The sequence below is a fragment of the Pollicipes pollicipes genome, unplaced genomic scaffold (assembly GCF_011947565.3).
Source record: "Pollicipes pollicipes isolate AB1234 unplaced genomic scaffold, Ppol_2.1 Scaffold_7262;HRSCAF=8765_pilon_pilon_pilon, whole genome shotgun sequence".
Lineage (NCBI taxonomy): Eukaryota > Metazoa > Arthropoda > Thecostraca > Pollicipedomorpha > Pollicipedidae > Pollicipes > Pollicipes pollicipes.
Genome location: NW_023597055.1, coordinates 23751856 through 23772504, shown reverse-complemented (window position 1 = coordinate 23772504; position 20649 = coordinate 23751856). Strand labels below are relative to the sequence as shown.

General features: G+C 55.4%; 1 protein-coding gene across 2 annotated transcripts in view; it reads right to left on the bottom strand.

The window, feature by feature from the left end:
- Positions 1-15409, bottom strand: part of LOC119113340 (peptidyl-prolyl cis-trans isomerase FKBP10) — a 91818-nt gene extending 76409 nt beyond the window's left edge. The window contains exons 1-3 of one of the 2 annotated variants that reach the window (XM_037237657.1): positions 15111-15409; positions 13541-13643; positions 12826-12981 (exon numbers count right to left, since the gene is read on the bottom strand). In XM_037237657.1, coding sequence (XP_037093552.1) covers positions 12826-12981; positions 13541-13643; positions 15111-15280 — 429 coding nt within the window. In that variant the 5' untranslated portion in view covers positions 15281-15409. The remainder of the gene's footprint in view (positions 1-12825; positions 12982-13540; positions 13644-15110) is intronic. The other variant, XM_037237655.1, reaches the window with a different exon arrangement.
- Positions 15410-20649: the final 5240 nt, after the last annotated feature.

Sequence of the window (20649 nt, the reverse complement as noted above, 5' to 3'; positions counted from 1 at the left end):
AAGGTGGGCCTTCTACTGTCGGATTGTACCTTCGATTTCGTCCAGTGCATGATCGGCCTGTCTTAAGCTTGATATAGTGAGGAATGGGCGGTCCTCGCATGTTGTTAATGCATTGCAATGTACGTGCTCGATCGTGACGTCCTCTTAAGTTTCATGTAGATGGTAGTCCATAAATACATTCGTCCTATGGCCCTTACCTTTCAGCCCGGCTCAATTTCTGGAGCCGCTCTTAAGGTGTATGGCAAGATCATCCACCCCAGTCACACAACGGCTAACCCGATGCGCGGCTCTTTGCGCTTTAAGGTTTGCCTCAGCCCACACAATGGTCCCACATGCTGCTCTGAACGGTGGACGGTGGCAACAGCTGCTATGAAATGCAGCGGACCCGCTGAGATAATGATAGATACAGCCGCTAAACGTTGGCCATTTACCGCAGTGCGTCGCACCGTCAGACAGATCGCTTTGTAAACACGAACGGGTGCACTTCCGCAGGCTCTGCACAACGGGTTTGTGTTTGCATGGCGTTTGTGGCGACGCCGTGATGTTTGACCGCATCATGCGCCCACCACTCAGCGTGCTTCCTCGTAGTCAGAAATTCAAACCAACGCAAGCATAAGTTAACTCGTAAGGCTATGTATTGATGACATATCATATGACCTGTACATTGGAGTGTCCATTACGCCGATCGTCACGTTCTTGACGCGAAATATCTGCGCAGTGCTCTGGTGGGAGCCTGTGACCCTGGTCCCTTCCCCCGACTCAAACCTCTGACCTGCCTGACACATAGTCAACTGCAACAAGCTACCACCACGGATATGGTACACTCAGCATATAGCACATATCCTACTCAAAATGTCCTATTGAACGCAAGTAGCTTCGTTTTTGCTGAAACCACCTGCACCAGGCAACCAGCTGTTGCAGCTAATCCCCATCCAAACCGACCCACCACCGCATGTGACTGTCCACTGCCTCGCCAGTCCACCGTTTCACCGGCAGTGACCGGCGGCTCTTCCCACCGTCCAAACGAGCCAGGCACGTGCATGCACGAGCCGTCGGGCCCGTGGGAGGCACGAGGCTTCCGTGGGAGCGGCCGGCCGGCCCATGAGAGTGACCGAGCCCCGCCCGCCGCCGCGCCACCTAACGGCGCGCGGCAATACGTCGCCGCCACTAACTGCATCTGGGCTACTGGGATGCAGCGGCCAGCGGGACGGCGGCCGGGGTCAGCTGGGGCCGGCGACCGGTGCGCTGCGGCCGAGACAGCTGAGGCTCCGGCCGGGCCGGCTGAGGCCCCTGCCGGGCTAGCTGAGGCCCCGGCCGGGCCAGCTGAGGCCCCGGCCGGGCCGGCTGAGGCCCCTGCCGGGCCAGCTGAGGCCCCTGCCGGGCCAGCTGATGGCCCCGGCCGGGCCAGCTGAGGCCCCTGCGGGCCAGCTGAGGCCCCGGCCGAGACAGCTGAGGCCCCGGCCGAGACAGCTGAGGCCCCGGCCGAGACAGCTGAGGCCCCGGCCGAGACAGCTGAGGCCCCGGCCGGGACAAAGGAGGCTCCGGCCGAGCCAGTTGAGGCTCCAGCCGAGCCAGTTAAGGCCCTGGCCTGACCAGCGGGTGCTCGCAGCCAGCTGGGAAGGCACACGCTGGCCATCTGGCGCGGCTCTGTTTACCTTCCGCAGGTCCTGTAATTCTCTTTCCCACGAACAGTAATCACGTCCTGTCTCTTGCAGCCGGGTCCCCCTCTCTCTCCTTCGTCTGAATGCGTCTCTATCCCTTCACATCGCTCCTTTCTCACAATATCTCTGACCTATCTCTCTCTCTCTCTCTCTCTCTCTCTCTCTCTCTCTCTCTCTCTCTCTCTCTCTCTCTCTCTCTCTCTCCCTCTCTCTCTCTCTCTCTCTCTCTCTCTCTCTCTCTCTCTCTCTCTCTCTCTCTCTCTCTTTCTCTCTCTCTTTCTTCACACGCACTCATTATGTCTGCCTCTATGGTGAAGGCCAAGACCGTTTCACGGGATACAGGTTCATCTGATGCAGAGAGACGCCACGAAAATGTGGTGTTTGCTTCAATAATAACGGTGTTTGCTAGTCCTTTTGCATGGTGTCTTCAAATAAGATGTAGATAAATGATGCATGCCATACCATTCGATATTCGCCGTTTGCCCAGAAAACAATAGAGCCACATGTCCGTATTTCAACCCGATAAAGCCACGGAATGAACACCGCTAACTAGCTATGCAAAGCACCTGCTAATTGTCACATGACCGTCCTTTGCGATGCCCCGCGGGCATTACTCAGATTATGTCCTTAGATTCATGGCTTCATGGGAGAACTGATGTCTAGACCAAGCCGATCGCATATATCCGAGGAACGAGGAACTTACGGACCAGTCAAATCGGGACTTGAATCATATTACGGTTCTCTAAGTTAGCTAAGACATTGTCCACTCCACTGTAATAACATCCCGCCATTTGACGCATTATCACAGCTACCTGACGGGTCTATTACAGTTCGTCATTTCCAAACCAGCATGCAGCATGCCAACCAATATTGAGCCCGATCTGTCGTGCATTCACCGTGATGAGCCTGATCTGTCGTTCGTTTACCGTGATGAGCCCGATCTGTCGTTCGTTTACCGTGATAAGCCTGATCTGTCGTACATTCACCGTGATGAACCTATCAGAGATGCGTTTGCCAGTGTCAAAGCCATCTGCGCTATGTTCGTCGGTGTCGGACCTAGCTGCATTACGTTCGTCCGAGCCAGACCTGGCTGCAGTACGCTCGTCCGAGCCAGACCTGGCTGCAGTACGCTCGTCCGAGCCAGACCTGGCTACGGTACGTTCGTCCGTGTCGCACCCGTCTGCCGCGCGCTCACGCTGTCGGCGGGCGACGCTCAGAGTCTGTCCGTCGCCCCCAGGCCCCACAGCTGTGGACGCGAGACACTTCGTTCTGGCCGAGTGACTCCGACGCCGGCCGGTCCGGCGCAGGCCACTAGCACCGGAGTCTCGCTCGGCGGGCCGGCGCGGGCGGAGACTGGACGGAGCTCGTCGTCCGGGGCAACCGGCCGAGCGGCGCGCGGCAGTCGGGGCACGGCAGCGACGAGCGGGGACGCCTGGGCGGGCGGCGCTGCTGCTGATGTGGGCGGGAAGTGGCGGCGACGGACAGCCGGTGGCAAGTGGACGTGAAGTGTCAGTGCTGAGGGCAAACCTCGGCCGAGTGGTGCCAGGTGTGTGCTGACTGTAAACGCTCAATCGAAATATCATCACCGCGCGGGTAAACAACTGACTGCTAGACGCTGGACGACGTGACGAGAAACTCACTATCAGAGCGCCGTCAGCAGACCAGGAGGACGGTGGGCAGAGGTGCTGCACGGAGCCTGCAGTCAACCAACACTGCAAGGAACGGTGGCAAGCGACAGGGAGCAGCAGTGAAAGAGCGTGAGCTTCCTGTCCGCCTCACAAGCCCACGTACAGAACTCGCGCGGGAACCCCTCGCCTGCCTCCGGGTCACCGGCCCAGCCCGGCAACGGCGTCAGCATGGGCAACAGCACGAGCGCACCCGACTACGAGAACCGCGCCTACTTCCTGATGTGGCTGGCGCACAACTACTGGAGTGCCGTGGTGGATAGGTTCACGCCGGACGCGCGCTTTGCGGGCCGCATGAGTGGCCGCTTCGAGGACCGGCCGTGCCCGGGCTGCTGTGAGGAGAGCATTTGCATGGACAACACCTGCACACTGGACGACCCGTGCTTCTTCGCGTGGTGAGTACCGCGGCTCGGCCGGTGGAGGGGCACGTGAGAGGTGGCTGGGTCTGGCGAGTGCTGCCGGTGAGCAGGAGACGGAAAGGGCCTTTCGTTCCTATGTTTATACCTGGGGTGTTAACATAGGAACGAGGAAAAAGTAAAAATAGTAAACAGGCCCGCGAAAATGAGATGGATGCCATGCCATACATCGCTGGGTTACATCCTGCGACTGGTGACGGCCCCTACCGGAGCGGCCCTACGGCTGGTAGCCGACCCCTACCGGAGCGCCCCTCCGGCTGGTAACCAGCCCCTACCGGAGCGGCCCACCGGATGGTGACCGACCCCTACCGGAGCGGCCCTCCGGCTGGTAACCGACCCCACCGGAGCGGCCCTCCGGCTGGTAACCGACCCCTACCGGAGCGGCTCTCTGGCGGGTGACCGACCCTGCCGGAGAGCCGCTCCTGCAGGAAGGGTGTGATGCTGTGACCTCCCGAACGGTTCTGGGCAGATGGGACGTCAAGGTTCCGCCCCAGCTAGGACAACTAACCCCACCAGTACTGGCTGGGATGCGTGCCCGACGAGAGAGAGAACGCCGGCTTCAGCCGGCAGCGATCGGTTTACGATCTAGAACGCCCGGTGAACTGGTCGGATCGCTCGGTAGACTGGTCTGAGCTGGACTGGACCTATCAATGTAATGATCTAGACCTATCGGTGGAGGTCTAGACCTATCGGTGGACTGGTCTGGACTATTGGTGGATGGCTAGACTATGGTGGACTGGTCTAGACCTATTGGTGGAATGGTCTAGACCTATCGGTGAAACTGGTCTAGACTATCGGTGGACTAGTCTAGACCTATCGGTGGACTGGTCTAGACCTATCGGTGGACTAGTCAGACCTATCGGTGGACTAGTCTAGACCTATCGGTGGACTGGTCTAGACCTATCGGTGGACTAGTCTAGACCTATCGTGTGAACTGGTCTAGACCTATTGGTGGACTAGTCTAGACCTATCGGTGAATGGTCTAGACCTATCGGTGGACTGGTCTAGACCTATCGGTGGACTGGTCTGGACCTATAGTGGACTGGTCTAGATCTTGGTGGAATGGTCTAGATCTATTGGTGGACTGGTCTAGACCTATTGTGGACTGGTCTAGACTATCGGTGAACTGGCTGGACCTATTGGTGGACTAGTCTAGACCTATCGGTGAAATGGTCTCGAACCAGTCCAGTTGTCAGGTGCGCCCGTCTCAGGCAGTCTGGGCGGGCCTATTGGAGGTCTGTCGTCCTTTCCCGCCAGCGACGTCGGCACTAAACGGTCGGATACTGGGACCTGCTACGGTCCCGTATAGGTAACGGGAAAGTTCTCGGGTAGGAGTCTCGGTCGTCTCGTGAGCTTCAGCAAGACCTCAAACTCACTGCTTTTATCGAGGCACCTGTGAAGATAACGCGCTTGCATTTTGCTTCCACGTACCTGGTTGTCGCTGCATATTACAAGCTTTGGTGAAAGGCATAGACTGTTTCTTTTCTATCCAGAACAGTAGCATTTTTTGGCGTTCGCCTGAACATTCACAGTTCACAGTTAAAGCCATTTGTGGAATAAGTCGTATTAAATTTGTGCATTTATGCGCTCTTACATCTGCCACAACTATGTACAGTGAGCTTTTTCCTGCAAAGAATACAGCAATCATTCAGATATAACATCAGCAGCCAGTTCATCAACACTGAGCTCCGCCGTGAAACCTTGGACAACGAGGTTGCTGGAACCGCTTGATACCTAACGACCATGTCATTAAACAGACCCGCTGCCACCGCACCAGACGCGTGCCAACTCAGGGTTCGGTCAGCTGGATCTGGTGCGGGCACTCCTGTGACGGCCGGTCTGACGGTCTGACGGCCGTCCGCTCCACTCACGTGACAGCTGTCACGTCCTGACGGGCTGACGACCGTCACCCCAACCACGGCGACGGCCCATCCCGTCACCCTGAGTGACGACTGTCAATATTTACTCACGTAACAGCTGTCCTGGCTGGATGACCGGGCCGTCAGATTCAAATCAGGCTTTTGCCACCAATGGGGGCATTTGAGTAATAGCTGCTTGTTCCTGATAGAGAATACTTTCCTCCCTGCACCTTTCGACCAAGTATATCAGACCCGCTGATTGGCTTTGTACATCCCTGGTTTGGTCTGCACATCCCCTGGTTTGCTTTGTACGTCTTCGTTCGGTTCTGGCATCCGTGGCTGGCTTTGTACATCTCTGGCTGGCCCTGGCATCCGCGGCTGGCTTTGTATACACCTGGTTTACTTTGCACATCCCTGGTTGGCTCTGGGGAGAAAGCGTTTTCTGACGGTCATTACCACAACTCAGGCACGTGGTGAGCGTACGCGCCCGCGGCTGGCGCTTCTTACCGCGGAGATTTGGCTTCCGATCCCTTGCGGCGGATAAGGCTGGAGTGGGAGGACAAGAAATATTTATTTATTTTTGTATTTATTTAAGCGATAGCTGCGTTATTGTGTGTTTTGTTCTAAGCGCTCATTTAGGCTCTGCACCTGCCAACAAGTGCAGTACAATACAGTGGCTAGCCCTGAACTACAGGGTAACAACAGAAACACATTCTCTTTAATCACACCACGTGATTTCGTCCCACTGCTCCTGGGGGTTCCAATGCTTCTTTGCTTTCTCGCAGGTCACTCATGCTGCACCCACACACATCTTTTGATCAAGAAGCTTAAATGCCTTGTATGAATGACTATTGCGCTACTCAAACCCTAATGAGTAAATATAATAATAAGAATAAGTAACAAATAACTTGCAGCAAATAACAACAGGGAATGCATAATTGGAGATTGTGTTACATTCCCTGAGCCCCCATTCCTGCTGTCTCTGAGCCTCACACCCATTGCAAGCCAATCCCGTTCAGTGAAAAAGTTTGCCTACGTCCTTTCTGCCAGATATGCCTGCAGGGTTTCAGTGTATCGTAAAACACTTTGACCCAGTCCCCTCGTCACGCTGAATCAGTCATGCCTGCAGACTTTTCATCGCTAGTCGGGCAAGACGTCCGACCGCCCCGGAACACGCAGTCAGCACCTCTGGAACCCCACCCAGCCCAGCACCTCGGGGACCCCACCCAGCCCAGCACCTCTGGAACCCCGCCCAGCCCAGCACCTCTGGAACCCCACCCAGCCCAGCACCTCTGGAACCCCACCCAGCCCAGCACCTCTGGAACCCCAGCCCAGCACCTCTGGAACCCCACCCAGCCCAGCACCTCGGGAAATTCACCCCAACGCGCTCCCGCCAGCCCGCCGGGCCTGCGTCGACTCGGCGCACAAAAACGAAAGCCGCGAGCCACTGCCTCTGTTTGCTGTTGAGAAAAGCATACCATTGAACACTAAAAAGTTGAGGCGGTGCATAGCCTCTTAACGGATTCAAACAATGTAGTGGGTGTAAGTTCGGTGGTTTTAATTGATGAATGAATAAGATAGGCAACCAAGTGAAGAAAAAATAAGGAACGGTGATTCAAATGTTGAAACAAGCAATGCAGGCTTATTGCAGGTCATTAACGTCAGCACAGTTGCCTAATATAATGAGTCAAAAACTGCATTATCTGCCGTCGGCAGTAAAGGACCCTTTATTGGGCTACATTATGGGATGGTGATAGAGTGTATCCCGTCTCAGACGTAGACAGCGGCCAAGAAGCTTATTTCAACAACTGTCATGAAAGGCACGATTACTCTTGGCATGTGCATCACAGCCTCAGACTTCTCAGCAGGTCTTAGCTTCGAGCCTGCGGTATGACTTCCAAGACCTGCACCGCAACCCACCGCACTATCAAGGGTGCCGTGCTCCTCAGGAGACCCAACCACCGCACTATCAAGGGTGTCGTGCTCCTCAGGAGACCCAACCACCGCACTATCAAGGGTGCCGTGCTCTCAGGAGACCCAACCACCGCACTATCAGGGTTGCCGTGCTCCTCAGGAGACCCAACCACCGCACACTAAGGGTGCCGTGCTCCTCAGGAGACCCAACCACCGCACCATCAAGGGTGCCGTGCTCCTCAGGAGACCCAACCACCGCACTATCAAGGGTGTCGTGCTCCTCAGGAGACCCAACCACCGCACTATCAAGGGTGCCGTGCTCCTCAGGAGACCCAACCACCGCACCATCAAGGGTGCCGTGCTCCTCAGGAGACCCAACCACCGCACCATCAAGGGTGTCGTGCTCCTCAGGAGACCCAACCACCGCACTATCAAGGGTGCCGTGCTCCTCAGGAGACCCTCCACGAGGATGATGTCTTGATCGACTGCAAGTGCGATGTGCTTGTGGACGAACACGCGTGCCAGCTATAGCGGCGCCACGTATATGTGTTGGTCCTCGGAGACGGTCCGAGACGGTCCGTCACATACCGCGCTGACCGCCGTATGATCCGCCATGGGACTCCGACTGGAGCTGCTCGAGACGGTCCGTCACATACCGCGCTGACCGCCGTATGATCCGCCATGGGACTCCGGCTGGAGTTGCTCGAGACGGTCCGTCACATCCGCGCTGACCGCCGTATGATCCGCCATGGGACTCCGACTGGAGCTGCTCGGGACGAAGCGTCGGCTCGTCTCCACAACAGGCGGCAGCTGGCCGGCGTCACGTGACCGCCGACTCCCACAGTCTGCCACCACTTCCGCGGTCATGTGACGGCTGGCAGCGGCCGCCGCGGCAGGTCGACGGCTCTGTGAGCGGGCAATAACTCATCCTCCCCTGCAGGCGCAGGCTGTACATCCTGAAGAAGCGTATAGGCAGATCGTAGCGGGCCAGGTCTGTCGTTAGCGGAACGGCCAACGACGTAAACGTGTGACGCTTTTGTTCCTATTGACGTAGCGCTCAGTTCATCCTCCTGAATTTCGTCTGGTGTTTGTTTGGTCGGGCCCGAGAGACGAGACTAAAAAGAGCTTTTCAAAGCGTTTTCGGCTGTACTTTCTGAGACGTTTGAACGAGTGTCATTGAATGTTGTTGCTATGCGCTTGGCTATGGCTGATATGAATAGTTGCTGAGCGTGGAACAATTTTTGTCTGTGTGGGCAAGGAATAACTCGATTGCCCCGGATCTGCCCAAAAGTTAACCAAATGTTTTGAAGGAATGACCTTAGAAGCTCGACTCCCACTAAGCATAGTTCGTAGCGGATGCTCGCAACCCCTGGTTCAGCGCAGCAGTTCTGTTCAACGGACTATTTTCATAACAAATTATCTTCCCAAACCCTAGAGTATCACATGGCTTCTTAAAACGAAACTAACCCGAAGCTTTTTCATGGACAGACCCCTGGGATTGGAGCTCACGCTAAGCAGCTCTTGTTGTGTGAGCCATGACCCCAGCCATCCAATCACGCAATTCCATGGCAACGGCAGAATTTGCTGGCAAAGGTTTAACGTGCCGTAATGGTCGGCACGGTCCGTCCTGCCCTCTGATGTCACGTAAACTTCCGCGCGGGAGCTGCCACCGGCCGCACGCCACGCCTGTCAAGGACAAATAGCGAGCGCCTAAACCGACCGGAACCCACCCCGCCACGGGTGGGTGGGTCGGAAGGCAGATGCTCTAACCAATTATCCCTCGGCATAATTCCAGGTCGGCCAGTTTTAGTCTTACCTGGATCTCCTTCCATATTCCTACCCGAACCTTGGCACCTGCCGTATATTTATTAGGGCCAGACTGGATTCTGGTTCGGTGGTTGCCTTAAGTGTAATTATTTGCTGGATCGTGATTCCTGTTGGGTTTCCTCCTTGATTCCAGCCTGATTCCTGCTATATTCGATTCTAGAACCAGGATTCAAAGACTGTCTCCCGGGAAGAAACTTTTGGAACCAGGCACATACGCACTCCAAAGCTTTACAAGCTCGTTCCATTGTTTCCGAATCCTGAAGCAATTGCACCAATAAGTGTACATAAAACCACTCATGGGACACTCCAACAGTCATATGTGGTATATCGTAGAAAACTAGAAGGACAGCAGAGAGCTCCGCTTGCAGATACCGTTCATCAGAGTGCCTACGGATGATCATGCCAGGTCTGGGGCGATGGAGTCGAGCCAGGTTAGCTGAGGTCACATGCTGTTGGATGGTGTCAGATCCGAGCGGGCCAAGTGAGTCATGATCAAATCACCATCCTGCGTGGCAGAATGAAATACTCCGGGGCGGTGATCAAGTCAGCGTTGCACTTTCCATTAGGCCAGCGATTTCCGGGCTTCATGACTCATTATACCCTGAGAGGGAAACAATATTGGTGAAGACGTTAATATATTTTCGAGATCATTGCATCGTTGTCTACCTCGAATACATGGCTTACGAGCCAGTGTGGTGTCACGCAAGGGATACGCACGCGGCTGGTTCTAGGCCTTTTAACACGTTGTCCTGCTTAGCCATATCCAAAATAACGACGACGAATAAAAAAATCAAAAATCCCCTAGTTGGCTGTGCCAGGCGCTAAAATGCGGAGCAATGCATCCCGACGGCGGTGCCATCTATGTTGCCGGTAGTTCACAACTTCCCCACTGGATGAGCTCCGGCCGTTCGTCCGCGCATGCGCAACTCAGAATCCAGCGGGGCAGTCACAGCAGTCGAACACAACATGATTTGACGCCTCCTCCAGGCGTCGTCGCACCGGCTCGCCTTCCGCAGTCTCTGTGTCGCATCTACTTGATCTCCACCAGCTCGACGTCGAAGAGTAGCGTGGCGCCGGGTGGTATGACGTTGCCTGCGCCACGATCGCCGTACGCCAGCCGCGGCGGGATGGTCAGCTGGCGCCGCGCGCCCGGACACATGTTGAGCAGACCGCGGTCCCAGCCGGCAATCACCTGACCTCTGCCGAGCGTGAACTCGAGCGGCGTGCCGCGGTCCCGGCTCGAGTCAAACTTGGTGCCATCCGTCAGCGTGCCTGCCGGCCGGCGCGCGTCAGGTCAGGTCACGTCAGTTTCGGGTCGGGTCGGATCAGGTCAGGCTGGGCTGAGTTGGGCTAGTCTAGCCTTAATTAGGCTAGGATAGCTAAGGTTAGCTCAAGCCACGTCGATTCAGGTTAGGGCATGCAGTTCAGCTGAGGTGAGATGAGATTAGGACGGGGATCTGAGGTCAAATGAGGTCAAGGAGGTGGAATTATGCCGGATGATCTGCAGCGATTTCAATTCGGCAATGATCAAAATGCCTATCCAACTTACCGAACGATGCAGAGTGCGTAGCAGGAGAACATAATTGGAATTGTATATTCATAACACAAAAGCCAAACATTTTTGGAATGCTCATTTCAGTGCTAATTCTGGTGTCACTTACAATCCAAAATCGGCAGCCCGGGTAACTACGTTAAAATTTGTGTCGTACGCAGTAAACAAGTAGGAGCCTAACACAGGCTATTTTGTAACCAAAATGATGTGACATGTGGAAAGCAGCCAGCGTCTCAGAAGCCTCTAGCAGCGTGGCCTGGTGCAGCTGTCTGCTGGCCTGACCTGTGTAGTGCATAGGAGACGACGTCGCCGGCGGTGGTCTTCCTGCGGCAGTTGCGCGGCCCAGACACGCGCCGAATCTGCAGTTTGTCGCTCGCAGCCCTGCTGACGAGGCGCGCCACTCATTACCTGGCCAGCGCGCGGCGCGACCCTCGGCTCACGCTTGCCCTGCCAGCCCTCGGCCCTGGCCAGCAGCATGCAGGCAGGTCACATAGCCACACACATCACTACAGTAGCGTTTGATATGAGAAACAGTTGGTCTCAAGTTTCGATGATCTGTGCGACGAACTGGGTTGCTCTGAAATTGATTGCTGATGTGGGCGCGCTGGTAACTTAACACGATGCCCGCCCCACGTTCTGTGCGTCTGCGCATGCAATCCCTGCGCGTTAGATGCCGCACATCGATATTCTCAACCGCATCCAAGACAGACCCACAATATTCACAGTTGGTAATGCCAGCCCACTGTGCTGGTGCTGGAGCAGGGGCGGGGGCGGGGGTGGGCGTAGCGGCGGGGGCGGCGCCCTGTCCGTTGATGGTGACCAGCTCCACGTCGAAGTTGAGTGTGGCTCCAGGCGGGATGACGCCGCCCGCCCCCTTCTCCCCGTAGGCCAGCCCGGGCGGGATGGTCAGCTGGCGTTTCTCGCCGGCACACATTCCTGTCAGGCCCAGGTCCCCAGCCGTGATCACCTGCCGGTCAGACACACGGTCACAGTCAATCGCAATACAGCCCCATCGATGGCGTTGTTCACGAACCATCTCTCTGATAAAGGAAGGGGCATGCGCCCACTCAGCCTTCTTAGGGTAATTCTCCGGCATGCCGTGCAATCGCGCTCGAATATTAAGCAGTCCATGGGGCATTCACTGCACGTGTTTTGACGCCAACACCGCGTCTCTGTCATTTCTGATTTTGGAGCAGCGGCCGTTTTTCGGGAACACTGCACTGGATGGCTCATCAAAACATTAAAAAAAACAACAACGAGTGGTCACACACCCTGCCGAGTGTTTGACTATCTGTCGGAGGGTACAGCCGCCTCCGACCGGTCGGGAAGCCACAGGAGAGGTATGCTCTGTGGGGCTCAACGACGACATCGACGGTCCAAGATGCTGATGTCCGAAAGCCATGCGGCTCATCTAAGTGATGGCCTACCAGCCAGATATATGGTCTTTCAAAGAACAATTGCAAACGAAAATGCATTTGCGAGTAAGGTGGCTATAGCCATCTCATTACAGGACAACATGTCCAGAAATGGGCCAGTTCCGTGGCAGATTAGCAAGTCCAGTCGCGGCACGCCAGTTTGGTGTACGCAATAATCGATGTATGCAGTGCCGGTGCATGCAATTTCAGTCATTTTCAGTTTTGGTGCATGCAATTTTGATGTATGCAGTTTCGGTGCATTCGGCGTATGCAACGATAACTCAAGTTGAATCCCACCCCTGCCGCTGCGCCCACTCCTCCAGTGGACTGGGCGTAGAGGTGTAAGGACGTGAAGGGGCTACGTACCGTACTCATTCCTCCTACACCCCTCTACTCATAGAAGCTAGTGACGTCGCAGCGCTCGTCTGATGTCACATCGCCCGTCTGACGTCACAGCGCCCATCTGACGTCACAGCGCCCGTCTGGCGTTACTGACCTGGCGGGCGCCCAGCGTGAACTCGAACACCTGATTGCGGTCCCGACTAGAGTCAAACTTAGTGCCGTCCGTCAGGGTGCCCGTGTAGTGCATGCCCAGCTTGTCACCGTTCTTCGACTTGACTGGGCAGCTCTCCGGCGAAAAAACACGGCGAATCTGGCGACAGCCGCCATATACATTATACACGTCACACAAGCCTCAAATACATTATGCACGTCACACAGACGCTATACACGTTACGCGCATTGTGCAGGCATTATGCACGGTATCTTGCTCCGTTATACACGTAAACGTGGCCACCATTTCTAAGATAAGGCCGAGCTGAGGTCGGACCCCATCAATCGCCTGGATGTACATAGCAATGCCTGTTGAGGCGCGGACAAAACGTCGTCAGATAACAAGGTCCGTGTTCCCACCCAGTACAGCTGATCTGACGCCGAATGCCAACGGTGAAACACGACTTCCTAGCCTCGGTTCGTGTGGATGCGCGGCGTTTCATTCTCCTTGTGCCGTCTGGCTTTAAAAAGGGTTGTTTACGATTGACCTATGTGCTGAGCGACCAGGCAGGTTTTACTTTGGTGTTTTGCTTCTGTGATTGGCTGGAGTCTCCGTGCTCGAGGCCTCATCGGCTAGACCGAAAACCCTCCTGCCGATCCGATCGCTTTCAGCATTGCCGTAATGACTGCGTGGCATCCAGCATGCTCGGCGTTCTCACCTTCAGCTCGGGCTTGGCCTGGGGGTTGATCTCCAACAGCTCCACGTCAAACAGAAGGGTGGCCCCGGGTGGGATGACGCCTCCGGCACCGCGATCTCCGTACCTGTGACACAGTGTGACGTCACGGAAGGGTGGCCTCGGGTGGGATGACGCCTCCGGCACCGCGATCTCCGTACCTGTGACACAGTGTGACGTCACAGAAGGGTGGCCTCGAGTGGGATGACGCCTCCGGCACCGCGATCTCCGTACCTGTGACACAGTGTGACGTCACAGAAGAGTGGCCCCGGGTGGGATGACGCCTCCGGCACCGCGATCTCCGTACCTGTGACACAGTGTGACGTCACAGAATGGTGGCCCCGGGTGGGGTGACGCCTCCGGCGCCGCGATCTCCGTACCTGTGACACAGTGTGACGTCACAGAAGGGTGTCCCCGGGTGGGGTGACGCCTCCGGCGCCGCGATCTCCGTACCTGTGACACCGTGTGACGTCACAGAAGGGTGTCCCCGGAAGGGATGACGCTCCCGACACTACGATCTCCGTACCTGCGACGCAGTTAGCACCACGGCTCGGCCTACTGCCGTGACGCATTTAATTTTTTCATTGAACGTGGTTTTATATTTGTTCCTTTGCCTCGGTCACTAAAGACTTTACTTTGCCATGTCTTTGGATCTCTACCGTTTCCGATTCTCTCCAGCAGTGTCATGCCCACAATCACACGAGACGTTGCTGGGCGAAGCGTGATTAGGAAACCGACCGGTTTTAGTCCTGGCATCTTTGGTCAGCTTACGGAAACCAGTTTTCTCCGTGGCTTCAGTAAAATGGAGTCCCGTCAGGGACAGCAGATGTAAATTCATAAGAAAAATGGCATGTGGCATGAGCCTCTTGATGCCTGCCATTTATATATATATATATATATATATATATATATATATATATATATATAATTGCTGAGCCAAACGTTTTCTATGCATATATGCAAACGTCAGACCCAATCTGTGCTTACTTCTCAACCATTCCGCTGTCAGCTCCGAGCCATCCCATAATCGCCGGTACCCACCGCCTGCTCCACTTCCCCGGACACTTCAGTGCACCGTTAGACTCCCCATCACTCTACTCCTCCCTCACTAACTCCCCAAACCCTTCACAGTTTTACACCGGCCTCCAGCAGACACACCACTACGCGCCATCTCCGCTTCCTGACTGCGCTAGCCAACCCCAGCCCCTCACCATTCCGCACCAGCCACCGGCCCGGTCACCAAAGCACGAAAACAAGCCGATGTTGACAAAATGTACAGAGATCCGGACCACTCTGAACCCAGTGCTAATTACAGACGTGCACATAACACCAGACCCCGGCACCAGCACCAGACCCAGGCACCATATAGAACCAGTGCCCAGCCCCCTCAGCACCGAGAACCAGGGCCAACCTAGGGCCAACTATAGTTAGCACCCATTACCTAACTCCAGCACCAATGCCAGCTCCTGTCACCACCCTGCACCAGCTCTGGTCGTGACCCAGTCCCAGTGTCAGCTCCTGTCACCACCCAGCGCCAGCTCCGATCACCACTCACCCGAGACTCGGTGGAATGGTGAGCTTCCTCTTCTCGCCGACGCACATGCCGACCAGGCCCTGGTCCCAGCCCTTGATCACCTTGCCCGCGCCGAGTTCAAACTCGAACGGCTTGCGGCCGCGGCTCGAGTCGAACTGGGTGCCGTCCTGCAGCGTGCCCGTGTAGTGCATGGCCAGCACATCACCGGGCCGGGAGCGCGCCGCGCACTGCGTCGGCCCCGACACGGTCTGCACGTCCAGCTGCTGGGCGGCGGACAGGGCGCAGAGCAGCAGGAGCGCCGCGGCGCGGCCGGCGGCGGACATGGTGGCGCTGAGAGTGCCGGGGCCGGCTCAGGGGCAGGCTAACCCCGGGTAACGGTGACGCCGTGGCTGAGCGGCCCGTTACCGCCGCGCAGAGGCGGAGCCAGCGCGGCGGGACGGCGGGGCGGAGAGTGTCGCGCTAATGCGCTCCGTCTCCGAGGTCGGGTCATCTCGGCTGATCTGACGGACGCTTCCATGTCGCGCCCCCAGCGGGCTCACAGTTGGCCCGCTGGCTTTTGCGCGCTGTGTCCGCCCCTGCGCCCTGCAGAGGGATTTTGATTGGTGTACGGCTGCGTTGGAACGAGAAACTCGCCTAGTCTGGTTTCTGTCCCTGGTCCTCGCGCGTTCACTACCAGGCCATCTAACAGGCACGGTGTAATGGTCTCGCCAATGGCCTGGTGAAAATGGCTGGTGGCCACAAATTTATCTGTTAGCCTCACATAGGTTGAAAACAATGATGATAGGGCTAGGAAAAGGCAAGAGGATAATTAGTGGCTGTTAAGCTTTTCTTTTTGTTCAATTCACGTGCGCGATACACGTAATCTTAAGCCGCTGATGTTTCACATTTCTCGTCTAATGCGAACATGATGTGGTTGAAGAATTGACATTAATCTCAAAAGGAATTGCATAAGTAACGAGCACTTGTAGCAGAACATCATTTTATTTTCATGTGACTCTGTTGCATTACTCACCAAGGTCGTATATCCGTTTTTGCACCATGCCCCAGTTTTAGAGGTACGCTGCTTTTGCTTTGACTGGAACAGTGTTGCGATGACGCATCGCGTTAATCTCCGGTGAGCACGCTGCCATACCGATATCTTTACGGGTAAAAAGTTGCGAAGATGTGAAGCAATGATCACCTTCACAGTAGATTAGTGCTCCGTTGGCAGAAGATATGGTTGTGCGTCGACAGATGCTAACAGGCAATGCCTTGTTTTCTAAAAAGCATGCTCATGTACGTTTCAAACGAACGTTTCATATTAACACGATATATGCATCAATACATGTGACTAGGGTACGTACAAAGTGGTACGGAGCTTGCTAGCTATTTTAAGAGTGCGCACCATGATGCCCTGACTGCAGACATTCACGGCATGTCTTCACAAGTAACGTGCTCATTACGTCGGTGGTCGAGAACGGACTTCCTCTTTCGTCACATCTTGCTTGGTGCAGCTTATCTGCGCACAATCTCTGATGTAACAAGGAAGTCATAAGAGTCGCCACCTTGCCGAGCCAGTTTTTGCAGGGGCTGCAAAAGAGCAGGTCTTCCTCTCTCGGGTCTCACACCATGGCACACAGCTCGTACAGTGTCCGTGACGGAGTCGCGGTGCTGCTGCCGGCGCCGGGCTGCTCTAGCCGCTCATCAGGACCTGGGGTGGGAGCGTTTCACTTTCGTTAGCGTGTGCAGGATGACCTCCTCACTGGCAGCCTCTCACTGACCCAGACCGCGGGCAGGAGGCGGTGCTCACGACGCAGTGGGCTGCTCGTAAGTCGGCCCTCCGTGCTGTTGCAACAGCGAGAACAGGCAACACCAGACACGCACCGCGCCACGCGGGTGTCAGACACGTGGCGTGCGGCACAGCCGACACAACAGAAGAAGCTTTTTGGGCTGGAGAAAGAAGCTCTTTCTCCACTGCATGTCGACTCGTGCCTCGTAAAGCGAGGCCCAGCCTAAGGCGTGCACCGGAGCTTTGCCTCCTCACACTAGATGGGCATTATCTCGGGTGGTCTCACACTAGGTGGGCATTGTCTCGAGTGTATTTGTAATTGAGTGATCACGCAACAAGCGAGGTATTGTTTGAAAATGGTACAACTATGCAAATCTACAAAACAAAAGATCACAGCGATAAACACAGGAGAGTACCTGGGCAGTAAGAACCCATATACACCTAGGGCCTCGTACTATATATGTACGCAAAGTAGATTCTGTACTTTTGTTACATGCATCTATGCATTAATCTTAGTGGCTACTTGAAGGGTAAATGACATTGAAAGAAACACAGCAGTTTTAAAGTCAAAAGTGCTCTGGTTTGGGCGAAGCTGAACCTAATCTTCAACGAGGGTTTCTAGTCCAGGGATGCGGGTGTGATGCCCTGTACGCTGAGAAGTCTGAGCAGCACTCGCTAGTTTTGCTGACGGCGCGGTTCAATGCTCAGTAAGCCCTCTCTGGCTCGGCTATTCACCGACCTACTTGCCTTTGCCATTGTAACTCTTTGTTCAAATGTTCACGTATGCAAGTACATTAAGCAGGGAGATATGAGCTTACGAAGTGCTAAGCGCTCAATTGATAGCAAATTTGGAGTGAATGCCCTTTTAAAACACATTTTTGATCACCGGACCAAAGCAAACACCGAGGAGTTATAACATCTTTGTGCCACTACAGGTACGGGTGGTTGCGGTATGCTTTGCTCACCGGTTACGATCCGGCTCCCCAAAATCGATATTTCGATGCTAACGCAGAGTGGGAACACTTTCACAGGGAATCACGGAACGCCTGTGAGCATCCCACGCCGGTTAATGCCGGCTAACGCCGGTTAATGCCGGTAATGCCAGTTAATGCCGGTTAATGCCGGTTAATGCCGGTTAACGCCGGTGAATGTCCATGGGAGGAGTCGCCGAGTCACAGCTCAGCACAGGCCTTACGCAACGCCTCACCCCCACACACAGTCATCCCCAATGGCTGGCAGAGCAGTGGGAGACCGCCAGTCCCACCGGTAGTAGCACCAACGGGTCACTGAGGCCTGCTTGCTCAGTATGCGTTGGTCATGAGTGGGGCTCCAATGGAAATCTGTTACGGCAGAACCCAAACCGAGCCCGAGTCCGCGCGTAGACGCGGAGGGCGCTGGCGCCGTGGGGAGGGGGGGGGGGTATGGGTCGGCAGGGGTCATGTGCTCCTCCCAGGCGCACAGGGCGTGTGACCGGACACCCTTGCGACACAGTCCCAGCGCTGAGAGCCTCGCACGCGCCGGCCGTCCGCCCCGGGCTCGGCGCCCAACAATGGCCTCCAGTCGCACGCCAAACTCGGCTATGTGCCGCACCGAGCCGCGCAGTTACACGAGATGTGCTCGCATGCAATTCACGCACACCAGGCGTCGCCTGCAGATGGCGGCTAGAGGGTCACCGAGGCGGTGTGCCGCGCCAGTGGTGGCTGAGGGCTGGGGGTGCCTACCTGCGCCGGCGAGTGGCTGCAGGCTCTGTATTTGAGCCAGCGAACGGTTAAGACGTGGAAGATCGTGATGCGTGCTGCTAGCGCTTTGTGGAAGTAAAACACGTGCGAAACGGTGAAGGTCGACTTCTAGTGACGTTCGGAGACGTCTGGTGACACCGGGCGCATGCGGTGACATCTGGCGGCATTTGGTAACATTGTGACGTCTGGTGACACCTGATGACCGCTGGTAACATCTGGTACATCTGGTGACATCTGGAGACACCTCGCAGCGGCATGTCTGAGCTGCTGAAGAGGTTGCGTCGCTGGGGCAGCCGTCAGGAGCTGGACGAGCCAGAGCCTGAGTCAGTCCAGGAGCCGACGATGACCTGCTGCCAGCATGATGTCCTCCTGTACCAGGACCAGTCGGCCGAGGTGCTGCCCTCCTACTGCTTCATCCCGCCCGACATCCTACGCGAGTTGTAAGTACCGGCCGCCTGCCGGGCGGCGCAGAAGGCAGAAGGGAGCTTGTTATTCCCAGACTGGTGTTCTTCACCTATGCGATGGTGCAATTCGATACGAATTAGTGGCGCCCCGGTCATTCAGCAACCGCAACCAGAGATCACCCCGGTCATCCGACCGGCGTATGGTTGACAGGACGGTGACGTCGCAGAGGCCACGCTGATGCGACTCGTCAACGTCGGCCGGCTGGTGACCGACGACAAGTGTCGTGCTGACGACATGTCAAGGCGCTACGTGGCAATTGGCGCGCAGACATCCACCAAAATTGGTCCGTTCAGGCGGACTTGCTCGACCGGGGTGTTGGGTGCCGCGGTGTTCTGTCACACTGAGTGGTTCGCAAGCCGCCCCTGCAGAACATTTAGGCAGCAGTGTTTTTGCCAGTTTTGAAATGTCCGAGGCTCGACCGGGAGTAAATTGGTGAAACTGAGCGAAATTGAGATATGGCAAAACCAATAGCTCGGTGATGACCGCAAAAAATGAATTCCCACCGCTTGCACTGCATAGGAAATTTGTAAATATATCATAAAATGAGCTCCATACACATAAATGTATCCTGGACTTATTTGCAATATTTAACTTTCGTTATAGTAAAACCAGCACTATAGCCAGCAAATAATTTGCGGTGATGAACAAAACGAAGAAGATTACTGGGGTTTAGAGGCTGACACCAGTAACGATTACACCCCCTCAAGCCATAGTCGCTCTCCGCAGGGCACGCAGTGCCGGCCGTTGACAGACACGAGCCAAACGCTGTCGCTTTAAATCCACGCTTTGCAAAGTGACTTATGGGGCCTTTAGGCATTCACTTTTGCCTTGCAAATAAAGTTGCGACTTTTAGTTAAGGCTCACGAGGCTCGCGTTTGTCCAAGGAGGGAGCGGAGCACCGAGAATGGAAGCATGTCCTGGACCGCAACAGGCTTTCAGGACTGATGCGGCTCCTCGTCCAGGGGGCGCAGTAAATCTGACCCATCTGCCTCGTTGTGTCCAAGAGGTCCACTCGCTTGTCGTTGCACCATGCGGTTCTCCTGAACAGTAGACACAGCTGACGGATTGTGTCCGCAGAAACCACGCAGCGGCTGTTTCGCCCGCGTATTGTTGCATGACCTCCAATGACCCATCTCGGGCTCACTGGGGAGCAGCAGCAGCACAGACACGTGCCGACGTGCTGATTGTTTCTGATTTCCCGATCTGAGGTTTTCTGAAACCGGACATCTCAGGGCTTGCCAAAGTTAATCCCGAACTTAATGTGTCCACCACTGAGGCCCCATCAGCATCTCGTTCAGTACTGGAAGGATTTGATGGTCATGATTATGCGCTGCTAGTTCAGAATTCTGCTCGATAAATGGTGCACATATAACAAATGAGAGTTTCCTTTCACCAAAGGAAGGTGAGCGGGGCCCGTTGAGAAACACACGCTTTGAGTTGAGCTACTTTGGAGGTGGTCACTTTTGGGTCAACGCCTCTGCCTGTATATAGCATAACCTATTAGTGAATATGCAGTGTTCTACTCTTATCGATGAGCTTAAAATATCCTGGACAAATTGGTTTACATATCTCAAAATAGAGTCCTACA